General features: G+C 53.7%; 8 protein-coding genes, besides 3 other annotated features; 4 read left to right on the top strand and 4 right to left on the bottom strand.

The window, feature by feature from the left end:
- Positions 1–2,335: 2,335 nt before the first annotated feature.
- RCC_05834 (uncharacterized protein) lies at positions 2,336–2,773 on the bottom strand (the record flags this gene model as incomplete). Its single annotated transcript, XM_023771098.1, has 1 exon — positions 2,336–2,773. The coding sequence occupies one exon, from the start codon at positions 2,771–2,773 to the stop codon at positions 2,336–2,338; it is 438 nt and encodes a 145-aa protein (XP_023626866.1).
- An 860-nt stretch (positions 2,774–3,633) lies between these two features.
- RCC_05833 (uncharacterized protein) lies at positions 3,634–3,801 on the top strand (the record flags this gene model as incomplete). The annotated part of the gene is made up of 1 exon (XM_023771097.1): positions 3,634–3,801. One exon carries the CDS (start codon positions 3,634–3,636, stop codon positions 3,799–3,801), a length of 168 nt encoding a protein of 55 aa, XP_023626865.1.
- Positions 3,802–4,614: 813 nt separating this feature from the next.
- Positions 4,615–4,629: a sequence feature (Short protein (RCC_05832, CZT19975.1) was converted to a misc_feature.).
- Positions 4,630–4,690: 61 nt separating this feature from the next.
- Positions 4,691–4,746: a sequence feature (Short protein (RCC_05832, CZT19975.1) was converted to a misc_feature.).
- A 46-nt stretch (positions 4,747–4,792) lies between these two features.
- Positions 4,793–4,805: a sequence feature (Short protein (RCC_05832, CZT19975.1) was converted to a misc_feature.).
- A 713-nt stretch (positions 4,806–5,518) lies between these two features.
- On the top strand, positions 5,519–6,686 carry RCC_05831 (uncharacterized protein; the record flags this gene model as incomplete). XM_023771096.1 has 3 exons in its annotated part: positions 5,519–5,709; positions 5,836–6,289; positions 6,345–6,686. The coding sequence occupies 3 exons, from the start codon at positions 5,519–5,521 to the stop codon at positions 6,684–6,686; spliced, it is 987 nt and encodes a 328-aa protein (XP_023626864.1).
- Positions 6,687–6,968: 282 nt separating this feature from the next.
- Positions 6,969–7,920, bottom strand: RCC_05830 (related to theta class glutathione S-transferase; the record flags this gene model as incomplete). XM_023771095.1 has 2 exons in its annotated part: positions 6,969–7,293; positions 7,358–7,920. 2 exons carry the CDS (start codon positions 7,918–7,920, stop codon positions 6,969–6,971), a joined length of 888 nt encoding a protein of 295 aa, XP_023626863.1.
- Positions 7,921–8,627: 707 nt separating this feature from the next.
- Positions 8,628–10,016, bottom strand: RCC_05829 (related to branched-chain alpha-ketoacid dehydrogenase kinase, mitochondrial precursor; the record flags this gene model as incomplete). Its single annotated transcript, XM_023771094.1, has 1 exon — positions 8,628–10,016. The coding sequence occupies one exon, from the start codon at positions 10,014–10,016 to the stop codon at positions 8,628–8,630; it is 1,389 nt and encodes a 462-aa protein (XP_023626862.1).
- Positions 10,017–11,498: 1,482 nt separating this feature from the next.
- RCC_05828 (uncharacterized protein) lies at positions 11,499–12,674 on the top strand (the record flags this gene model as incomplete). The annotated part of the gene is made up of 1 exon (XM_023771093.1): positions 11,499–12,674. The coding sequence occupies one exon, from the start codon at positions 11,499–11,501 to the stop codon at positions 12,672–12,674; it is 1,176 nt and encodes a 391-aa protein (XP_023626861.1).
- Positions 12,675–13,225: 551 nt separating this feature from the next.
- On the bottom strand, positions 13,226–14,013 carry RCC_05827 (uncharacterized protein; the record flags this gene model as incomplete). XM_023771092.1 has 4 exons in its annotated part: positions 13,226–13,462; positions 13,520–13,632; positions 13,688–13,784; positions 13,837–14,013. The coding sequence occupies 4 exons, from the start codon at positions 14,011–14,013 to the stop codon at positions 13,226–13,228; spliced, it is 624 nt and encodes a 207-aa protein (XP_023626860.1).
- Positions 14,014–14,621: 608 nt separating this feature from the next.
- On the top strand, positions 14,622–16,423 carry RCC_05826 (uncharacterized protein; the record flags this gene model as incomplete). XM_023771091.1 has 3 exons in its annotated part: positions 14,622–14,637; positions 14,699–14,853; positions 14,948–16,423. 3 exons carry the CDS (start codon positions 14,622–14,624, stop codon positions 16,421–16,423), a joined length of 1,647 nt encoding a protein of 548 aa, XP_023626859.1.
- Between the last annotated feature and the right edge of the window lie 270 nt (positions 16,424–16,693).

Raw genomic sequence — 16,693 nt, 5'->3', positions numbered from 1 at the left:
GGCAAGATGTTGATCGTAATGGCGACTAGAAAGAACAGACTCCCATCAGAAGACCGCGGAACTCCCGTCGCTTGCTACCGGGTCCCAGCGACATGGATGTATACGCGATTATTACCATCTGGAAACATCTCGACGTTTCATATGAAACCCTCGCGTGCAACGCCTCGCGTTGCCGAGGAACGGTTCGGCTGACGGCCTCACAGCCTGCTCCATCTCGATCAGGCATCGAAGGAGAAGGCGGCACTAGAACATTATGCGTACCAGGTAGCGTCTCGGCGCATCTGAGTTACAACCTGCACGGAAGATGGCATACTTATACATGTACAATTCCTGTTTCCAGTAGTTCCTACCACCACAACTGGCTCTACAGCACTCTGGAATATTGGTTGGTTTGCGAGGCTGTCACTCCGACGCGCAATGACGCTGTAAACCTCTCCATGTCGAGCTTGCACTTTAATTCACAGGAATCAAGGTATCGACTTGCCGTCAACCGACTTGGTTCAATCTGCGAGATAAGCGAGCCAGTCCTCGAGCGGAAATCGACGTGAAGTCCACCTTGGGCCCTAAGTTTGWGTTTGACAGAAGTAAGGTCAGCGCGTTAACCTCGWGCAGGCTATAGAATCGGCAATCTCCACCACGTCTTCATCGTGAATTTGATCCGGAAGACGGTGTCCGCAAGTGTCGATCAACTTATCACTTCACACGATAGCCAACTGTCGCATCTCTGTTCATCCGAATGTGTGGCATTGCCTCACTTTCTGTACGGCAATGCTCAAGTGAAGACCGGAGACTGGGATCGCAAGCCATGGGTCTTACCCGGTCTGGTTAGGTGGCTGTCAGCGCCTGTCCGAGCACGCATAGCTCCTGTGGTTTTCCCTCCTCGGCCGCCATGCATTTAAGTCTCCGAGGTTGCCTGAGAGTGCGACTATATGCTGTGCTCGTTGGAAGAAGAAGCAAGCACCAACATGCGAAAGCCCACATCACTGTTCAGAGCCATGCTCGCAGGGGACATCAAGTTGACAAAAGGCGAATGATCAGTCAATGGAGATCCACTTCGTCACAAATTTCCTGCTACTTGCAGTCTCGTTGCTGGGCTGGATCACCGGGCTGCCCGCTGCAATACTTGCCTGGGCCGTTCTGGAGGTTCAACGTAGGGTAGATCAGATCACCGCCATCCTCTGCGGTAGCACAGCCCGCTCAGGATTTTCGGGGTGTCTAGGAAAATGTCCCTTCTCATCGTGGGGTAGGGCCAATGGCACGACCCGGTGACCGGGCTCCAGTCTCTCTGAGACATTTGTACCTGCAGCGAATGCAGCAAGTTGCGCAATAGGGATCTGCAATGAAGTGGGGATTGGTGAGCCGCAACGCCAGGGCGGACTCCATCACGCAGTTCGGTCCATCTCCGAGTTTATGACAACCCAGTGACACGTTACACCCGCTTGATTTCTCTCCGTCTGCACATCTCCGCCTGAGTATGGGCGATGGCGGGGCTGTAAGTGCCTAGCCAGGAAGCGGTATGGACAAGTTCGCAGGCGGGGTTAACGAGATCCGCGTGTCTGTGACTAACAAATACAAGCTAAATGGTCGTCGGGAGGGCTCATCTCGATCTCGCTGGGGAAAATGCTGAAGCAATGTTGACGAACGTAGTGATTGTCCTGGCATGCAATTGATCCACAGTGAGTAGTCCACTGCCATGGACGTGTGGCCTGTACGACGCATCGATGATTGTCACCAACACAGGAATGTGGTGAACTGCCGCATAACTGGTAGCTGGGTGAGCCTTGGATGATGAGCCACGGTCGGCAGGTCAGCCTGCAGACCATCACCGAGCTTCTCCACGTTCTGCCCTGCGTTCCGTAACGCAAACAAGCCGTGTGGGCTACATTGGCGAACGCCATACCCTTGACCTGWCTTGTTCGATATCACGCTCTGGGCGAGATTGGCTCCTTGCCTTGGAGATGTGGAGTGTGTGAACTTTCCCATTCACGCCACCAGTGCAGGAGGCAGACCATTTCTCAAAGTCCGCGCAACGACAGATATCTGCGCTCGACGCTGCGAGCAAGGTGTAACATGTCGCGGATAGAGGCATGGTGCGGCACATCGAGGGAACTTCAAGGTGCGCCTGCATGGCTGTGGCCTTTTTGGATCCAGGAAACGGGGACGTGACCACGCCGATGGTATGGACAAGCTGTCAGTCATGCATGTGCTGGTGTTTGGTACGAGGGTGACAATTCATCTGACGCGTCATGAGTCTCCAGTGCAGGCCTGCACATTCCGCGACGTCCACATTTACTGGAGGACCACGAGCGTGCTATCGATGATGGTGTGCGATAGATCACTCCGCGTCCGCGGCATCGCTTGGCATATGCGATAGGATCGCGGAAGAAATGTGATGCATACGATTGCGACTCGACAGGGCAGCCACAAGAATGCTCTCGAATTCGCRACGTGCAAATTCTGTGCGGTATAGGCTCGGTAAACGATCAWCCGGACTGGGGTGGCCTGTCTTGACGTCCTGGAAACGCAAGTGATTTGGTGAGCGCCGTATACGGCTGGGACGTGCCGTTGTCAGCGCTGTCCGTCTGCTCTTCCTAGACTTCGTGGCGTCTGCAGCCGGCTCCTTGAAGCACACCGGCATGCTCGCCGCTCCTTTGGACATTGGGCGCCTGGACCCCGCAGCGGTGAGGCCGCAGTGTCCGGCCTGGACGTGAGCATTCTCTCGCACACCGACGTCTTCTGATGTCGCTGGGCAATGCCATCCAAACAGAGGCATGATTGTCCAATGCCTCGGAATGCCCCTGCGCGCGATGAGAAGTTTAAACCTTAACCCAGAATCGAGTCGAAAATGCGTGGTGTAACATTGTCCAGTGCCCGGGAACTGGGCCCGCGCCGATTCGAGTTGTGGTGGATCGGCGGGTCGACTCGCCGTTCAAGGCACCACTTGCTCTTGCGCGACTGCACCTCTGACCCACCGTCGCTGAAAGCAGCCCGGCAATCTTGTCTCACGACAGGGATCCATCTACCAGAACATCCCAACCCACAGCCGCGTCGACGGGGAAGGAGTGAGCCACCCCGCCTAGCTTCCATGACTTTTTCTCTGCTTACTGCTTTGGGCGTGTAGTGACCACGGGTGGGCGTTGGAGGAGAAAAGGGCAGCACGTCGCACGACGGACGTCCTTCATGTATCACCAGATCTTGCCTCTTTGCTGAATTCATCTTCTGTTGTCTGTATCCGAAAATCTTGTGTGCGCCGGAGCTGTCACTGGCTGAGCTCGGTGTCTACCCAGAGGGTGGCATAAAGGACAAACTCCTCAGTTGGCGTAGGAAGTGTCGAAGCAACCTCATCAAGTAGTTGCATCCAGGACACCTTTGCTCTACTATATATCTCTGCCGACCACCTCGACGATCCAGCTTTCAACTTGCAACTTCCCGGCTCATCACACTCACACCACCCAGTCGGCTCTTCAGCATCTAGCGTTCACGATCCATTGACCGGACCTTGCCGATCCAAAGCATACTCGCTTCCGTCTTCCGTCTTAAGATCGTCACGCCAAACAACTCCCACAGTCAGTCACCATCACCTGATCCATCTCGTCAAGTCAAGTCTACGAAGCTGACCAAGACGAATTGCAGATGGCAAAGCCCGGAAAGTGCGAGCACGCATTCAAAATGATCAAGTCTGATACGACGTTGATTCTCTGGAATTGCAACATGTGCCACTCTGGACCGCATTGGTTCATCTTCGAGTGTGCAAAGTGCARGCTGAAGACTTGCCGCCCATGCACAGCAAAGGCATCCTAAGTGCGTGAGCCATCACCGTCAATCCGGAAGTCCATCGACTGACTTGTCGCTACAGTTTCTTGTCATATTTATACGGGTCTTTACTTTTGGATTGGACGGGGTGGTATACTGCAGCGTTGCGTTGCCCTAGCGCGGAGTCTCGGGACGGCGGACAAAAACATGGCTGGACGACGATGACGAAACGGAGCATTGGGGTTCGGGGCGATTACGGAGCATTACAATGGGAGTGAAGAAAGGCCTGTCCGCAAGGACCATCGGAACGGTTGGGAGGTTGCTTATCATTACACATGCGGATTGACATGATGCGGTTATATGCCTAATTCTCGCTACATCAGCTAGACATACCAGTCGGCAACGACACCATACTGTATTGTTAATCTGGGAGGGAAGCTTGATGATTATGAGTCGAAACAAAGATCAGTTCGTTATCAAATCATGTTCTATCGGACAGGGTATGAATCGAGATGAGAAAGGAAAATCGTACTTGCTGCGTTCCGTGTTGGTGGACGGTGGATTCCGACTACAAGTGAAGTGGTCGAATGGCATATCAGATTGGATCCCATCGATGCAATCCATTTGCTCGTACCCACAGTAGTGGTACCGCTGCCATGTCGATGTGAAAAYAGGTTCACTGATCGAGAGCTCATGTGACGATGATGGGAGCCTGATATGGCAATTGTCGTCTGCTCGTCATGATTGCTTTGACTATGTCCCCTTCATCTTCCAAACTTCACTCATAAACTCGTCCGTCACCGCATCGTCTCGTGGTCATCATCTACATCGTCCTCGTAATCGTCGTCATGCTCGCATCGTCTACTGGGGGCATGTCTGTAGACGCCGTTAGCTACATGTAGCACTCCATAACACGAGAAGAGAATCGTTCACTTACAGCACCACAAGAGCCGCAGGTCTTGCCTGAGGTGACGGCAGCGTTGCACTTTGGGCCTGTGTCGTGTTAGGCATAATCTTAGGCAAGGGACTCGAAACTCACAGGAGTTGTGCATGGTGGCGGTTTGCTTTTGTGGATATTGATGGACAGCGTCACAGTGGGTCGTTTGTAGGTTGAGTGAGGTCGTGTTGTTGGAGGGGCAGAGAGGGGATGAAGAGCCAGAGCTCAGCAAGGCGGTGAGATGCATAGGTACCTATGTCCAGTGGGAGAGCGGGGTTTGGTCATGCGCTAGAATGAAATAGGGCGAAACCAATCATGCTACGAGATCGATCTCCTATCCCCCTTCACCTCACTCACTCACTCCCGAATCCCGTCTTCATGAACATGATATCCCCGCTATCTACAGCGATAGGGACGTGGCCATTGTCTTCATGAAATTCATGATGTATTCCTCGATACGAGTACTTAGTGGAGACGTATGTGTAACAGAGGATGCTTCAAGCAATGTCCATTTCCGTGGCGCGTTTTGGTCCAAGTCTCGTCGACCAATCCATGTCCGCAAAGACCTTTTCCACGATCACTATCACCTGCCGTAACGCGGCGTCTAGGAACACTGCAGAAGCACCTCCCTTGGACTAGGGCTACGCAGCAGGTAGGAAGGAGAAGGAGTAAGTATGTGCCTGCCTTGAAGTTCGACTCGATGCTCGTCAATTCCCAATACATCCTGTCCAAACCCATTCGCTCTCTTCAAACACACCACTCTCTCCACCACACTCTTTCAAACTGTTCATCACACTCGTTTCAACACCTTCATTTCGAGAAAATACCATGTCACCACACAGATTCCTGCTCCTCTTGCTAACAGCCCAATCCTTGGCTTCGCCCATCGTCAAACGAACGTATCCGAGCTTCACTTTCGAGGGCGATGCACCTTTCTCCGTTGACGACGTGTCGTTGGCTTCAGCTTTGACTTGTCCCAATGGCAATCCCACAGTCGCATCACCACCCGTACTGCTCGTGTAAGTCATGAATGGTGGTCGAAAGCTCCAGCTCGGATGCTGCCTCGAGATTCCTCTCGCTTAAAACTTCCATCCGACTCTTCACTTAAATTCGAGTGAGTGAGGCACCACTAACAATGGCGTCAGGCATGGCACTGCAACCACAGGAGAGGAATCTTGGGGAGACAGCTATGTTCCAGCACTCCTGGCGGACGGATACACAGCTTGCTATCTCACCATCCCGGATCGTGCAATGAACGATATGCAAGTCAACGCCGAGTATGTGGCATACAACATGCTCTACTTGTCAACATTATCTGTTGGACTGCCAATCGATGTCATATCCCACAGCCAAGGAGGCCCGGACACGCAATGGGCTCTACAATTCTGGCCCAGCACCAGGAACGCCGWCAAATCTTTCGTGGCCCTCTCTCCCGACTTCGAGGGTATCGAGCTGGGAGACAGTCTGCTTTCCAAAGTGTGTTCGACCGGAGTGTGCCAGGCAGCTGTTTGGCAGCAGAGTGCAGGAAGCAAATACGAAAGTGCCTTGCACGCAGGTGATTTCAAGGCTCAAGTCCCGACGACGTCAATCTACACAGAGGTGAACAGACATCTCCCAAACAATCATCCAGATTAGACAACTGATCGATTTCTAGTTTGACGGCATTGTGACACCCAGTGAAGGTAATGCTCAGCTCCCTGGCGCGACAGTGATTTCAGTCCAGAGCCTGTGTCCTCTACGACCGGATTCCCACGTCACCATGACCTTCTCTGCGGCAGCCTACAGCCTCGCGTTGGATGCTCTCAACAATGATGGGCAAGCAAGCGTTTCACGTGTTCGGAAGGACCTTTGGAGCATTTGTTTTCGGGTCACAGCCGAGAACATGCGGCTTTCGTTGATTAAGGATAGCGCGGCTCTCCTCGAAAACCTCGTCGAGGGTTTCATCAAGGGCACGATGGTACAGGAGGAGCCGGCGATCATGTCGTATGCTCAGTGAGGGTCATACCAGACCGTCCTGTTGGAACGCCTCTCCGTTGATCGGACTCGCAGGTCATCTCCTTCCTCTTTTGGCTTTCGGTGTGTTTGGTGCGGACGAAAGAATAGCGCAGAGCGGAGACTCTGCGTGACTTGACATTGAGCAAAGGACACTCGGCTGCGACACCGTGCTGTAACCATAGTCCAAAMAATCAAACTTGCATTCTGGTGGTATCTAAATATCAACGCAGGAAAGCAAATAGCAGAACAATGCAACAACAGTCCAGACTTGTTCGATCTGGGTTTACATTCCCATAGCCTTGAGTCTCTCCTCCTTGGCCTTGACGACGCTTGGGCGCTCCTGGAGACGCTGGTTCCAAGCCCAAGCCTCGGGGTAAGAGGTCTGCCACTCCTTCTCAAACTCCGCACCCATCAGGTGAGGTGGCAAGATAACGAGCCAGTGCCACGGCACGAACGCGAGATCCGCATAAGTCACCTTGTCGCCAACGAGGTATGGCTTGCCAGACTTCTTGAGATGGCTGTTGATGACGCCGAGGAGACGGCGGATTTCGTTGGAGTATCGATCAAGGACGGAAGTGAGGTCCTTCTCTGGGTGGTAGAGAGTGAACCTACAAGGAGGGAATAGTCAGCAAACGTTTTCAATTAATTCCAATTAGAAGGATATGTGCGTACCATGCTTTCTGGCCCCAGTAAGGACCTTGGCCGGATGTCTGCAAGTGGAACCAGTTAGATGCTTCCCACTTCTCCTTGCCGGTGGCATAGCTGAGCTTGTTGGTCGTGTCGTAGGTCTCCAGCAAATACTGGATGATACTTCCGGATTCCCAGAGCGTAAGGCCAGTGTTTGGATCCTCGATCGCGGGGACACGGCCATTAGGGTTGACGGACTCGAAAGGCTCTTTCTTCATGTTCTCGAATTCTAGTAGCTCCGTGGTGTAAGGGATTCCGAGCTCGTTCATGATAATGGCGACTTTCCATGGGTTGGGTCCTCCTGCATGCGAGTACATCTTAATGGGCTTCTCGGCTTTGATAGCGGTGGTTCCGGCAACGACAGTGGTGGTAGCTGGAGTAGTAGTAGTTGCGGGAGTGTTGGTGGTTGCTGGTACCGTGGTGGTTGCTGGAGTAGAGGTGGTTGCTGGTGTCGTGGTTGTCGCAGGTGCGGTGGTGGTGTTGGTGGTGGTGTTGTTGGCAGGCTTCGCCTCCTTCTTACCACCCAGCATTGCCTTGAACTTGTCCATAGTGACGGAGTTTCTTTTGTTGCTCATTGGGAATGAAATGTGTGAGTTTTGTGTGAGAGGGGGGCAAAATTTTCGAAGACAGCCGTAGTCAAAAAATATCCCGCTTATATACCTCTCTGGATGCTGCCCTTGCATTAGAGCATCCTGCTCTGCTCACCGCACCGAGACGATCCCTTCGAGGCCATCCCGGCGATCGCTCCAGTCCAATCCCAAGCTGGAGCATGAGCGCGTTCGTCCTTCACTTGTTGGAGGGGTTCGCGACTCAAACTCTGAACCAGACCCCACATTGGCAACCTTTTGATGAAAGATCGGCGGTCGATAGTTCGTGGTTGGCTGCTTAAGCGGCTACTGTCAGGGCTATGACGGACTTCGGCAGAGTATGACTTGCGGCCAAGGGTCAGCAGGTGTTCGAGTCAAAGATGTCAACGTGAGTATCTTGCATGAGGCCAATGGCAACAGATCTCAACGCTGTCTGCTCTTCAGCTTCTCAACTGACAGTCCTTCCCGCACAGACGCTGCGCCGTGAGTGTTTTCTCAAGATCGCTCGAGCGGGGTCAGAGGCGTTCGTTTTGCTGATAGTCTGTCAGCATGGTTGCGATCGACAAATCGGGCCACTGCGTGATGGATAAGAATGGTATTATTTCGGCTGAAGGCTGTTGTGCCTACTCGCAGGCGGCGCCTATCTGCTCATCAACACAACTCGGGCATTATTTCATCTTGCCAACACCTCTTAGGCTGAGATAAACATCTGTTCCCCAGCCCCACATACTCTGCACCTCAATCTCGCCATCAAAGTACTGAGAATAAGCTCTCGCAAGTGGCAGTCCATAGCCCAGTCCGGCCAGACTGCTGCCTCCACCGGCGCCGCCAGAGATACCATCGAGAGCTGCCATACTGATATCGCCGCCACCTCCTCCGCTGACCTTGTCAAGTATTTCATCCTCATTGAAGGTCGTAAAGCCATACTCCCACATGCTAGCACAGTCTTCTGGCTTGATGCCGCCTCCACGATCGCGAATGCGGATCGTTACCCCGGATGTCTGTGTCTCCAATGGTCGAATGTGGGCGGCCGCGGCGAGGTCAGGCTGGCGAGCGGTAGATATGTCTTCGAACTTCCCCCGGTCGCGAGCACTCACATCCACGTTGACTTCGCCTTGGTCCCCACTTGGTACGCGCTGCTGCTGGAGGTCAGCCGGTACGGTCTGCTCCTCGACAGCGGGAGTTGGAGCAATAGTGATCTCGATCGGCTCCCTCTCCATCCCGGCCTCGATGGTCGCACGGAAACTATTCTTGAGCAGTTCGGTAATGATGTACTCCAAGTGCATTGGAATGTGGGCGATGGTGGTCTCCGGACTGCCAATAATGTGTACCGTCGGCCGTACGCCATACTTGAGCTCGCAGATCTCGCCGACAGTATTCTCGCAGCTGCGTATGATGTCGGCGGGCCGCAGCGCGGTATCGATGACTCCAATGTAGGAGTCGTCCTCATCGTCCCGGTGATACTCTAGATGACCATGCGCCTTGCTACTGAAGTGTAGGGCAATGTGTTGCTCGGCGATTAGGCGAGTACCGATGCGTGCTTTCAGATGCTCGTCAAGAAATCGTGTAATATGYTCCTTGCTGATGTATTTCCTCGCCTCGAGGAAGCCGCGTGCGAGGACGGCTATGGYGTTGTTGTGCGTCTGGACCAAGTCGGCCATGACTTCGGTGAACTGGATCTCATCCTCCAGACTCTCGATGCGCGTCTCTGCGTATGGCAGTAGCGTCGACAGCGAGTGGACATAGTTGCTGTGGATCTTGCTGACGTTCGGGTTGGCGACGACAATATACGGAAGCGCGCGAAGGCTCTGGATGCGGCGGGCGAGGCGGATGGGGATGAGCTCGAGGGTGAAGTTGGCGCTGTCAATCAGCGCCTTCTCATCGAGCGGTGGTCGGCCATATTTGCAGAGATCGGACAGTTGGAGAGGATGCAGAGGCCGATCGACGAGCTTCTTGATGGCCTGGGCCGTCACCGTCTTGGTCTGCAAACAACGGCGGGCCGGCGTGTGAACTCGAAGGTTGACATGTCGTCGTGCTGCAGCCCGCGGGCTGTGCATTGCCGGCCTTTCTCGAGCATCGAAAATGGTGTGGTGGTGGAGGAGGCCAGGCCAGGGCGGGCAAGGCAGGGCAGGGAAGAGTTGCTGGCAGTGGTTCTAGTCCAACTTTGAGCTTCCGCTTTGAGCAGCTGACACACAACATGCAACTCCTTCACCGCTGCTGGATACAAACTACCGCCAACTCTGACAAGACGACCAATCTACATGCGAGCCATCTCATTGCAGCACGACCGTAAGCACCGGAAGAGGGAAGAACGACTCGATCTGGAACGCGTGATACTACGACGGAGCTCTGGAACTAAGTATGACGCAGATTCCACAAACATTTGAAAGACTTCAAGCACTGTGAAGGGCACTCCGATAGGACGTCGTCGATGAGCCTCCATGAGTCCGCCTTGACGACGCAGCGGAGGTCCAACTTTCGTGTACTGTACACAGAGACGATCTAACAACATCGCCTGTGCAGGCGTCGCGCCAGTCGCGCTGGCGATCAGTAAAGAGATGATGATGATGATGAGCTTCCTTCAGATGTCGCGTGCTCACCATCTACCTAAACTTAATTCATACACATATGAGTTGGCGGAACGCGCGTAGAAGTCGTCGCTTGCAACGACTAACATGTCAATGACCAGATTGCTCTACTTGACTTTGGTTCCGGTATTGCTTGCAGGAGGAGCAGGAAACCGCTGCTTGCGACTGGTACAGCAACCTGTGAACTGCCGTTCGGCGTTTCACTCGGCATGTTCCCGAAACCCATGCCACAGGCGATAATGCAGCCTTGTCAACCTCACGGGCGATCTTGGAATTATGGTGCGATGACATCTCCAGTTGCTCGAGCAGCCAGAATGTTGAAATCGTTGCAAGTCACGATGCTAGGGACCGGTTCGAGGTTAGTGTGAAGACCTTGCATACGGCTACTCCAGCTGCAATCGATCGATGCCTCAACCTAGTGTGCCTCGACCTAGTGGCCAACCCCAGAAGCACTTGGGCAGGTTTAGATACCAAATATGCACTGGCAACACAATTGCAAAGGGAAGCGGAGTCCACGTCAGTGTAGTTGGAATTAAGACATGTAGGAGTAAGTAGTAGGTAGTAGTTGACAGGAGCCTGTGTCTCAAATCTCACGTGCCAACGCGCTCTGGAACTAGTCCGAGGACGCGACCGAGTTGCGTCTTGTGGCAGAATGGTAAAGAGGCTTTGCTTTGTCTTTCGGCTGCCCTCTCGCACAACTCTTGGTATTCGATTGTACTCCTCCAGTCGTTTATTTACATCGCAGCAGACCCAGCGTCGCCGCGGTTGTCGTGATCGTATCGCGTGTTGAAAGTGGATTTCCACGCGTTAAATTGAGACTTGGAGGACCTTGGTGGAGATCTTGAGGCGAGACGAAGACAACACCGACGGAATACGTCAGACGGACCGCTGCAGAGCATTCGCCGCGCCTTCCAGTCCACCACCGCTGCCACTTACTGGGAGAAATACACCATGGAGACTATGACGGCGAGGACCACATACACTGGCGAACTTCCGCGCGCCCCTTCATATCCTGGCGAACTGCAACCCGAGGCGCGACGGACCACGACACGCGTTAGTGAGCAGCCTCCCTCGCTGTCCCAACCCGCTTCGCAGGAGTCTTTCGTCAGCAGCAATGTATCCCAGGCGACTCAGGCGACCACACACACCGAACTTACCTCCCCATCCTCCCTATCTCGCGACGACGCGGCGGCTAACGCGTCTCGAGCGTTAACTCCGGAAGAGCCCAGCTCTGCTCATGCGAACAACCACTCAGCGCTGGCGAGTCCCATGTCTATAACGTCTCCGGTCACGGTCGGGACGAAACGTACGGCCAATGGACACGTCAAGAATGCACCCAGTCTGGGCAGCAATTATCCCATCGATCAGCGGTCGCGAAGGGAATCGACCGCGTCGTCGGGAAGCAGGGCTGGAGAGCTGGCAGCGAGTCTCAAAGAACGTCTCGGATATGCGTTCCTCAAAGTTCAACACGGCTGGGAGCATAAATCACTGAACGAGGTTGAGCATCTAGCCGCCCGTGCCCGTAACAACAGAGCCAGCATGACGCAAGTCGAATCACGACCCAACACCAGCAGACTGAGCAACGGAGCCGCCAACCTCTCCATGTACGACAGGATATACAATACAGGAGCGCAAGATGTGTCTGCGCCACCTTCCAAACGACACTCTGGTACCTACCACATGCAGTACTCCCAACCGCAGCAACCCTATCAACCCAGCTTGCAGCCAGCACTGGACATCCGTCCTGGATCCAGCCAGCAATCGCACATTCAATTTTCATCCTCACAGCCTGGGGGCTACAACAGCACGGCCATGTCTCCTCCAAGAACCCCGAGTAGCGACCATCCGCGTCGTCCACCAACCATTAGGACAGAGACGCAAACAAAGGCAGCCGAGCAAGAAGCTCTCCAAGCGTTATGGCAGTTGGGCTCGCCTCACAATTCTCAGCATCCTCCACAGAGTAGCACATCCAGTCAGCAAGCTTCGCCGTTGAAGACACCCATGGACCTTTCAGCAACGCCCCGCCGAGTGACATTTGCAAGGAGTGAGAGTAACTCTAGCACCGCTAGCAGCGGCTATATCCACGACAGTCGAGCGAGGGCTCTTGACGATTTGGAAAACCGATAAGATCGGGTTTGGACCGGGTCGTGTTGTTAAAGCTTTGGAGCGGGCGTTTCTGCATTACGCAGGACAGCATGGCAGGTTGGCGATTTGAGCGATATTTGGCCGATGACACGCACGGATCATACGCATGGGATGAGCATATCGTGGAGTTTTCGATGTCTCAACACGCAACTCAGATCGCATGGCGGGAATTTGGAGTACGGGTTTGACGATATGCTGCCTCGCAGCTTTGTGCATAGAAACTCCCGCTGGGATGTGTTGTCTTCTTTCTCTACAATTTTAACGACTTCAAACGACTGCACATGTTCGTGGTCATTGCTCGCTGGTTGAAGTGCACCTACGATTGTTCGAATGTGTGGTTGTCTCGGAATGATGTTCACGGGATCTGCATTTGCCGTTGGCGGCTTTCAGGTTTTGAGCTCGCGATCCTTTCCCTTCCTGCATCATCCATCACTTATACATCATGAGAAGAGGTGATGAAGGAGGCACGACGCGTCGAGCACCATTAATATTTCAGATTCAACGTGTTGCGTCACAGAGCGTGATAACGCCAATCACAACGCGAGAGCTGCAGCCAGAAGACCAAATCCTAGTACACTTCCCACACCGGCCTTGAGAGCAGCGCCCGCACCGGCTGGAGTCGAAGTCGCCGCTCCGGCAGATGATGAGGTGGTGTTTGTCTCCTCGCCAGTTGTCGTCGCGCTAGTCCATTCTGCCGCGAACGACGAAGCGTTCTTGCAGGATGGTCCCGCTGTGCTGTTTGCTCCCTCGACGAAGCGGACAGGTGCGCACTATGGATAGTAAGTACGGGGCAAGGCTGCGTCAGGTAGCAGAGAGCAAATACATACCTGGTATAGCACGCCGTCAGGTCCCTGGTCAACGACTTGGAGAATGCCCTGCTTGCCGGCCCAGTCGCTTGGAAGACTGATGGAAGTCAGGCAGAAGTCTCCGGCTCCGGTTGCTGGAGAAGTTGTCAGAATGCGATTGATAATAATACAGGATCTCTAGCGACGTACTCTTGACGGATGGTACGATTTCTGTGAAATTGTACGGCTCAGCAACATTGGTCGTCGCGAAAAAGGAAAAGTTGCCCATTGGATGGCTTGTGAATATCTGGCTTCAGGTTCAGCGGCATGCAATGGCAAGATGTCAAGGAGTGTAATACCTGGACCGCGAACTGGTCGACTGTGATCTCTGGACTGCCTGAATCGACTACTGGTGTTACGCCACCGCATGGGCCTGTGCCCTCGAGATCATCGTCGAAACCCGCAGCGGGATATTTCAGCTGGAAGTGAGCAGCTGCGAGGCTCGCAGTGGCCAGACCGAGCAAGAAGGAGCGCATGTTGATGATTGTTTAGTTGGATTAAAAGTTTGCTTTTGGGTGATGGCAAACGAGGTTCGGCGGGTCCGTTTCAAAACAGAGGTGAGACGAGATTCAATGGTTTATTATTATACTATCCCGACGACTGGGGGGAGTGCATGGCCAGCACGTTAATTTAGATTGCATCTTAAGATGGCAACCTCCTGTATGCTGGTTCCATCCGAAAGCCGCCCGCCGGCTTTCAAGCTTCGTGGGGATACTTGCTCAGAAATCTCGGCAAGGACAAGGGAATGAAGCCTGGACCGGCCCCCGGAAACGCCATCTTGCTCAAAGCTGCTTCTCTCACCACCGCTCTCCGCGATTGATTGGAGCATCCCGTCGGAGTGACACGAAGCAAAAGTTGATCCAGTGCAGTGCCCTGCCAATGATGACAAAGGACTCGCCTTCCGCTATCGCCTCGCCTGCAATCACACCTGACCGGCGCCACTTGGGATACTACAGCAGCAACTTCATCACGAATCGGACCCTCTCTTGAGGTTCTGCGGTCAAATTCGCAATGGATATGGATATGGACATGGACCACTCGGGACATTCCTCCAGCTCCGGGAACGCTTGGACTGATCAGGACTATGGACTCCACTACTGGTATGGTATTGCTGCCTGTGTCGGGATACTAGCTGCCATCCGAACGGCGAATGCTCTACAGGTCAAGCAAAGATTGCGCCTGCATACCCAAAGCAAAGGCGCACTCATCCCATCGAGACCAACAGGATTGCTGTCTCAGGCGTATGCAACAGCGACCGCAGTCACCAGAGAGCTGCTCTACCCACAGCCGTTGTACTTCACGGGGAGARTAAGCAGGTACTTCACCCCACTGCCCGTTGGACGATGGCTGCTCCTCGGAGTCTACTGGATCGTCATTCTTTCGTTCTTGTGGGATAACACAATCATACAGAAGGACGACCCGCAGTACGTATATCAATGGGAAAAAGTTGGATACCGCGCCGCGTGGGTGTCCGTATCCCAGGTTCCGTTCCTGTATCTGCTGTCGTGCAAGTTGAACCCCATCACACTGCTCACCGGTATCAGCTATGAACGCTTCAACTGGCTTCATCGATGGGCAGCGAGGACACTGTTCCTGACCGTGGTCGTCCACTGGTCGTTTTTCTACCACTCATGGGCGATTTACGATATTGTCACTGCTCAGATGAGCTTTATGCCGATGGTGAAATGGGGGTTTGCAGCTTGGGGTGTTCTGACGTGGATGATACTATCGGGATTTGGCTTCTTCCGTGCACTTAGCTATGAGCTTTTCGTCGTCCAGCATATCGCTGGCGCAGGAGTGATGCTTTGGCTGTTGTTTGTCCACGTACCCTTGAAAGCCCGATATAACATTTGGATATCGGTCGCCTTTCTCGCTTTCGATTGGGGTGGACGTATAATCCATGGTGTACTTCAAAATACTCACCTACTCGGACGACTGAAGAGCAAGGTTCCTGGCTACACGGTACATCTAGAGTCTCTGCCCGGAGATGTCACCCGGGTCACAGTTCAAAACGTCGACTTTTCTTGGAACGCTGGCCAGCACATCTATCTCAACATCCCGAGCCTGCGTGTGTTTGAGACGCATCCCTTCACCATCGCAAGTGCGCCTCGAGATATTGGTGGGGTGACTGTGAACAGCTTGAGCATCCTCATACAGGCTCGTTCGGGCTTCTCTCGCAGCGTCTTCAAAGCAGCTTCGAAAGATGCTGGGACCGGTCGTCGTCGTCGCGCTTTCGTGAGCGGTCCGTGGGGTACTCCGCCCCGACTATCGCACTACGAGACTGTAGTACTGATTGCTTGCTCTTCCGGGGCCGCCTTTGTTGTTCCACTGCTTCACGATGCGATTCGAGAGCGCGGGTGTGTACGGAACATTGAGCTTCACTGGATTGTGCGCACCGAGGATCACTACGGCTGGTTTCGAGAAGAGCTGGAGGCGCTAATCGAGCATTCGCATGATCTGGAGTTGAAATCACAAATTCATATCCATGTCACTCGCTCTACTCCCCCGAACAATTGGGTCGAGATGACTACCATGACCAAGAAGGCTGTTGTCAGCGCCATCTGCGATTCAAAGGAGGAACGATCGAGCACTTCAAGCATCCCTTCAATGGAGAACGATAGTGCACCTCTGTCACCGTCACGGCATAGCCCCAGAAGACAGACTACTCCAGTTTTGAGCAGAAGACATGGACGCCCGACACTCGATTCCATTATTCGCCCGGCGGTTGAACAGGCGCTAGGCGAGACTGCTGTTGTTGTATGTGGAGGACTCTCGATTGCTGCAGAAAGTCGCACCTATGTCGCCAGCCTCGCGGATGAACGTGCGGTACACAAGGGTACCAACGCTCAGGGGATTTATTTGTTCACCGAGACTTATGGATGGTGATGTTGCGGCACGGTATGATTCTAGCGATTTAAGCATTTGGCCAAGGTCGGACAAGCATTCGATGCTCTTGGCATATGTTCGAATGTATTGCAGACACTTAAGCCTGAGTCTGGAGTTCATGCGGTGGGGTGCGAGTTCTGCCCACATGGTGGCCATATTGCGGCTGGCGCACCGAGTCCCTCGTTAGAGATACCAGACCGCATGTCTGACTTCGTGCTGGTTCTTGTTCAAGATTATGTGAGATGGGACAAGATCGCAACACCGACTCTG

Source organism: Ramularia collo-cygni, assembly GCF_900074925.1.
Source record: "Ramularia collo-cygni strain URUG2 genome assembly, contig: RCC_scaffold08, whole genome shotgun sequence".
NCBI lineage: Eukaryota > Fungi > Ascomycota > Dothideomycetes > Mycosphaerellales > Mycosphaerellaceae > Ramularia > Ramularia collo-cygni.
The sequence above is the reverse complement of the archived record's forward strand: the minus strand, read 5'-3'. Positions and strand labels throughout refer to the sequence as shown.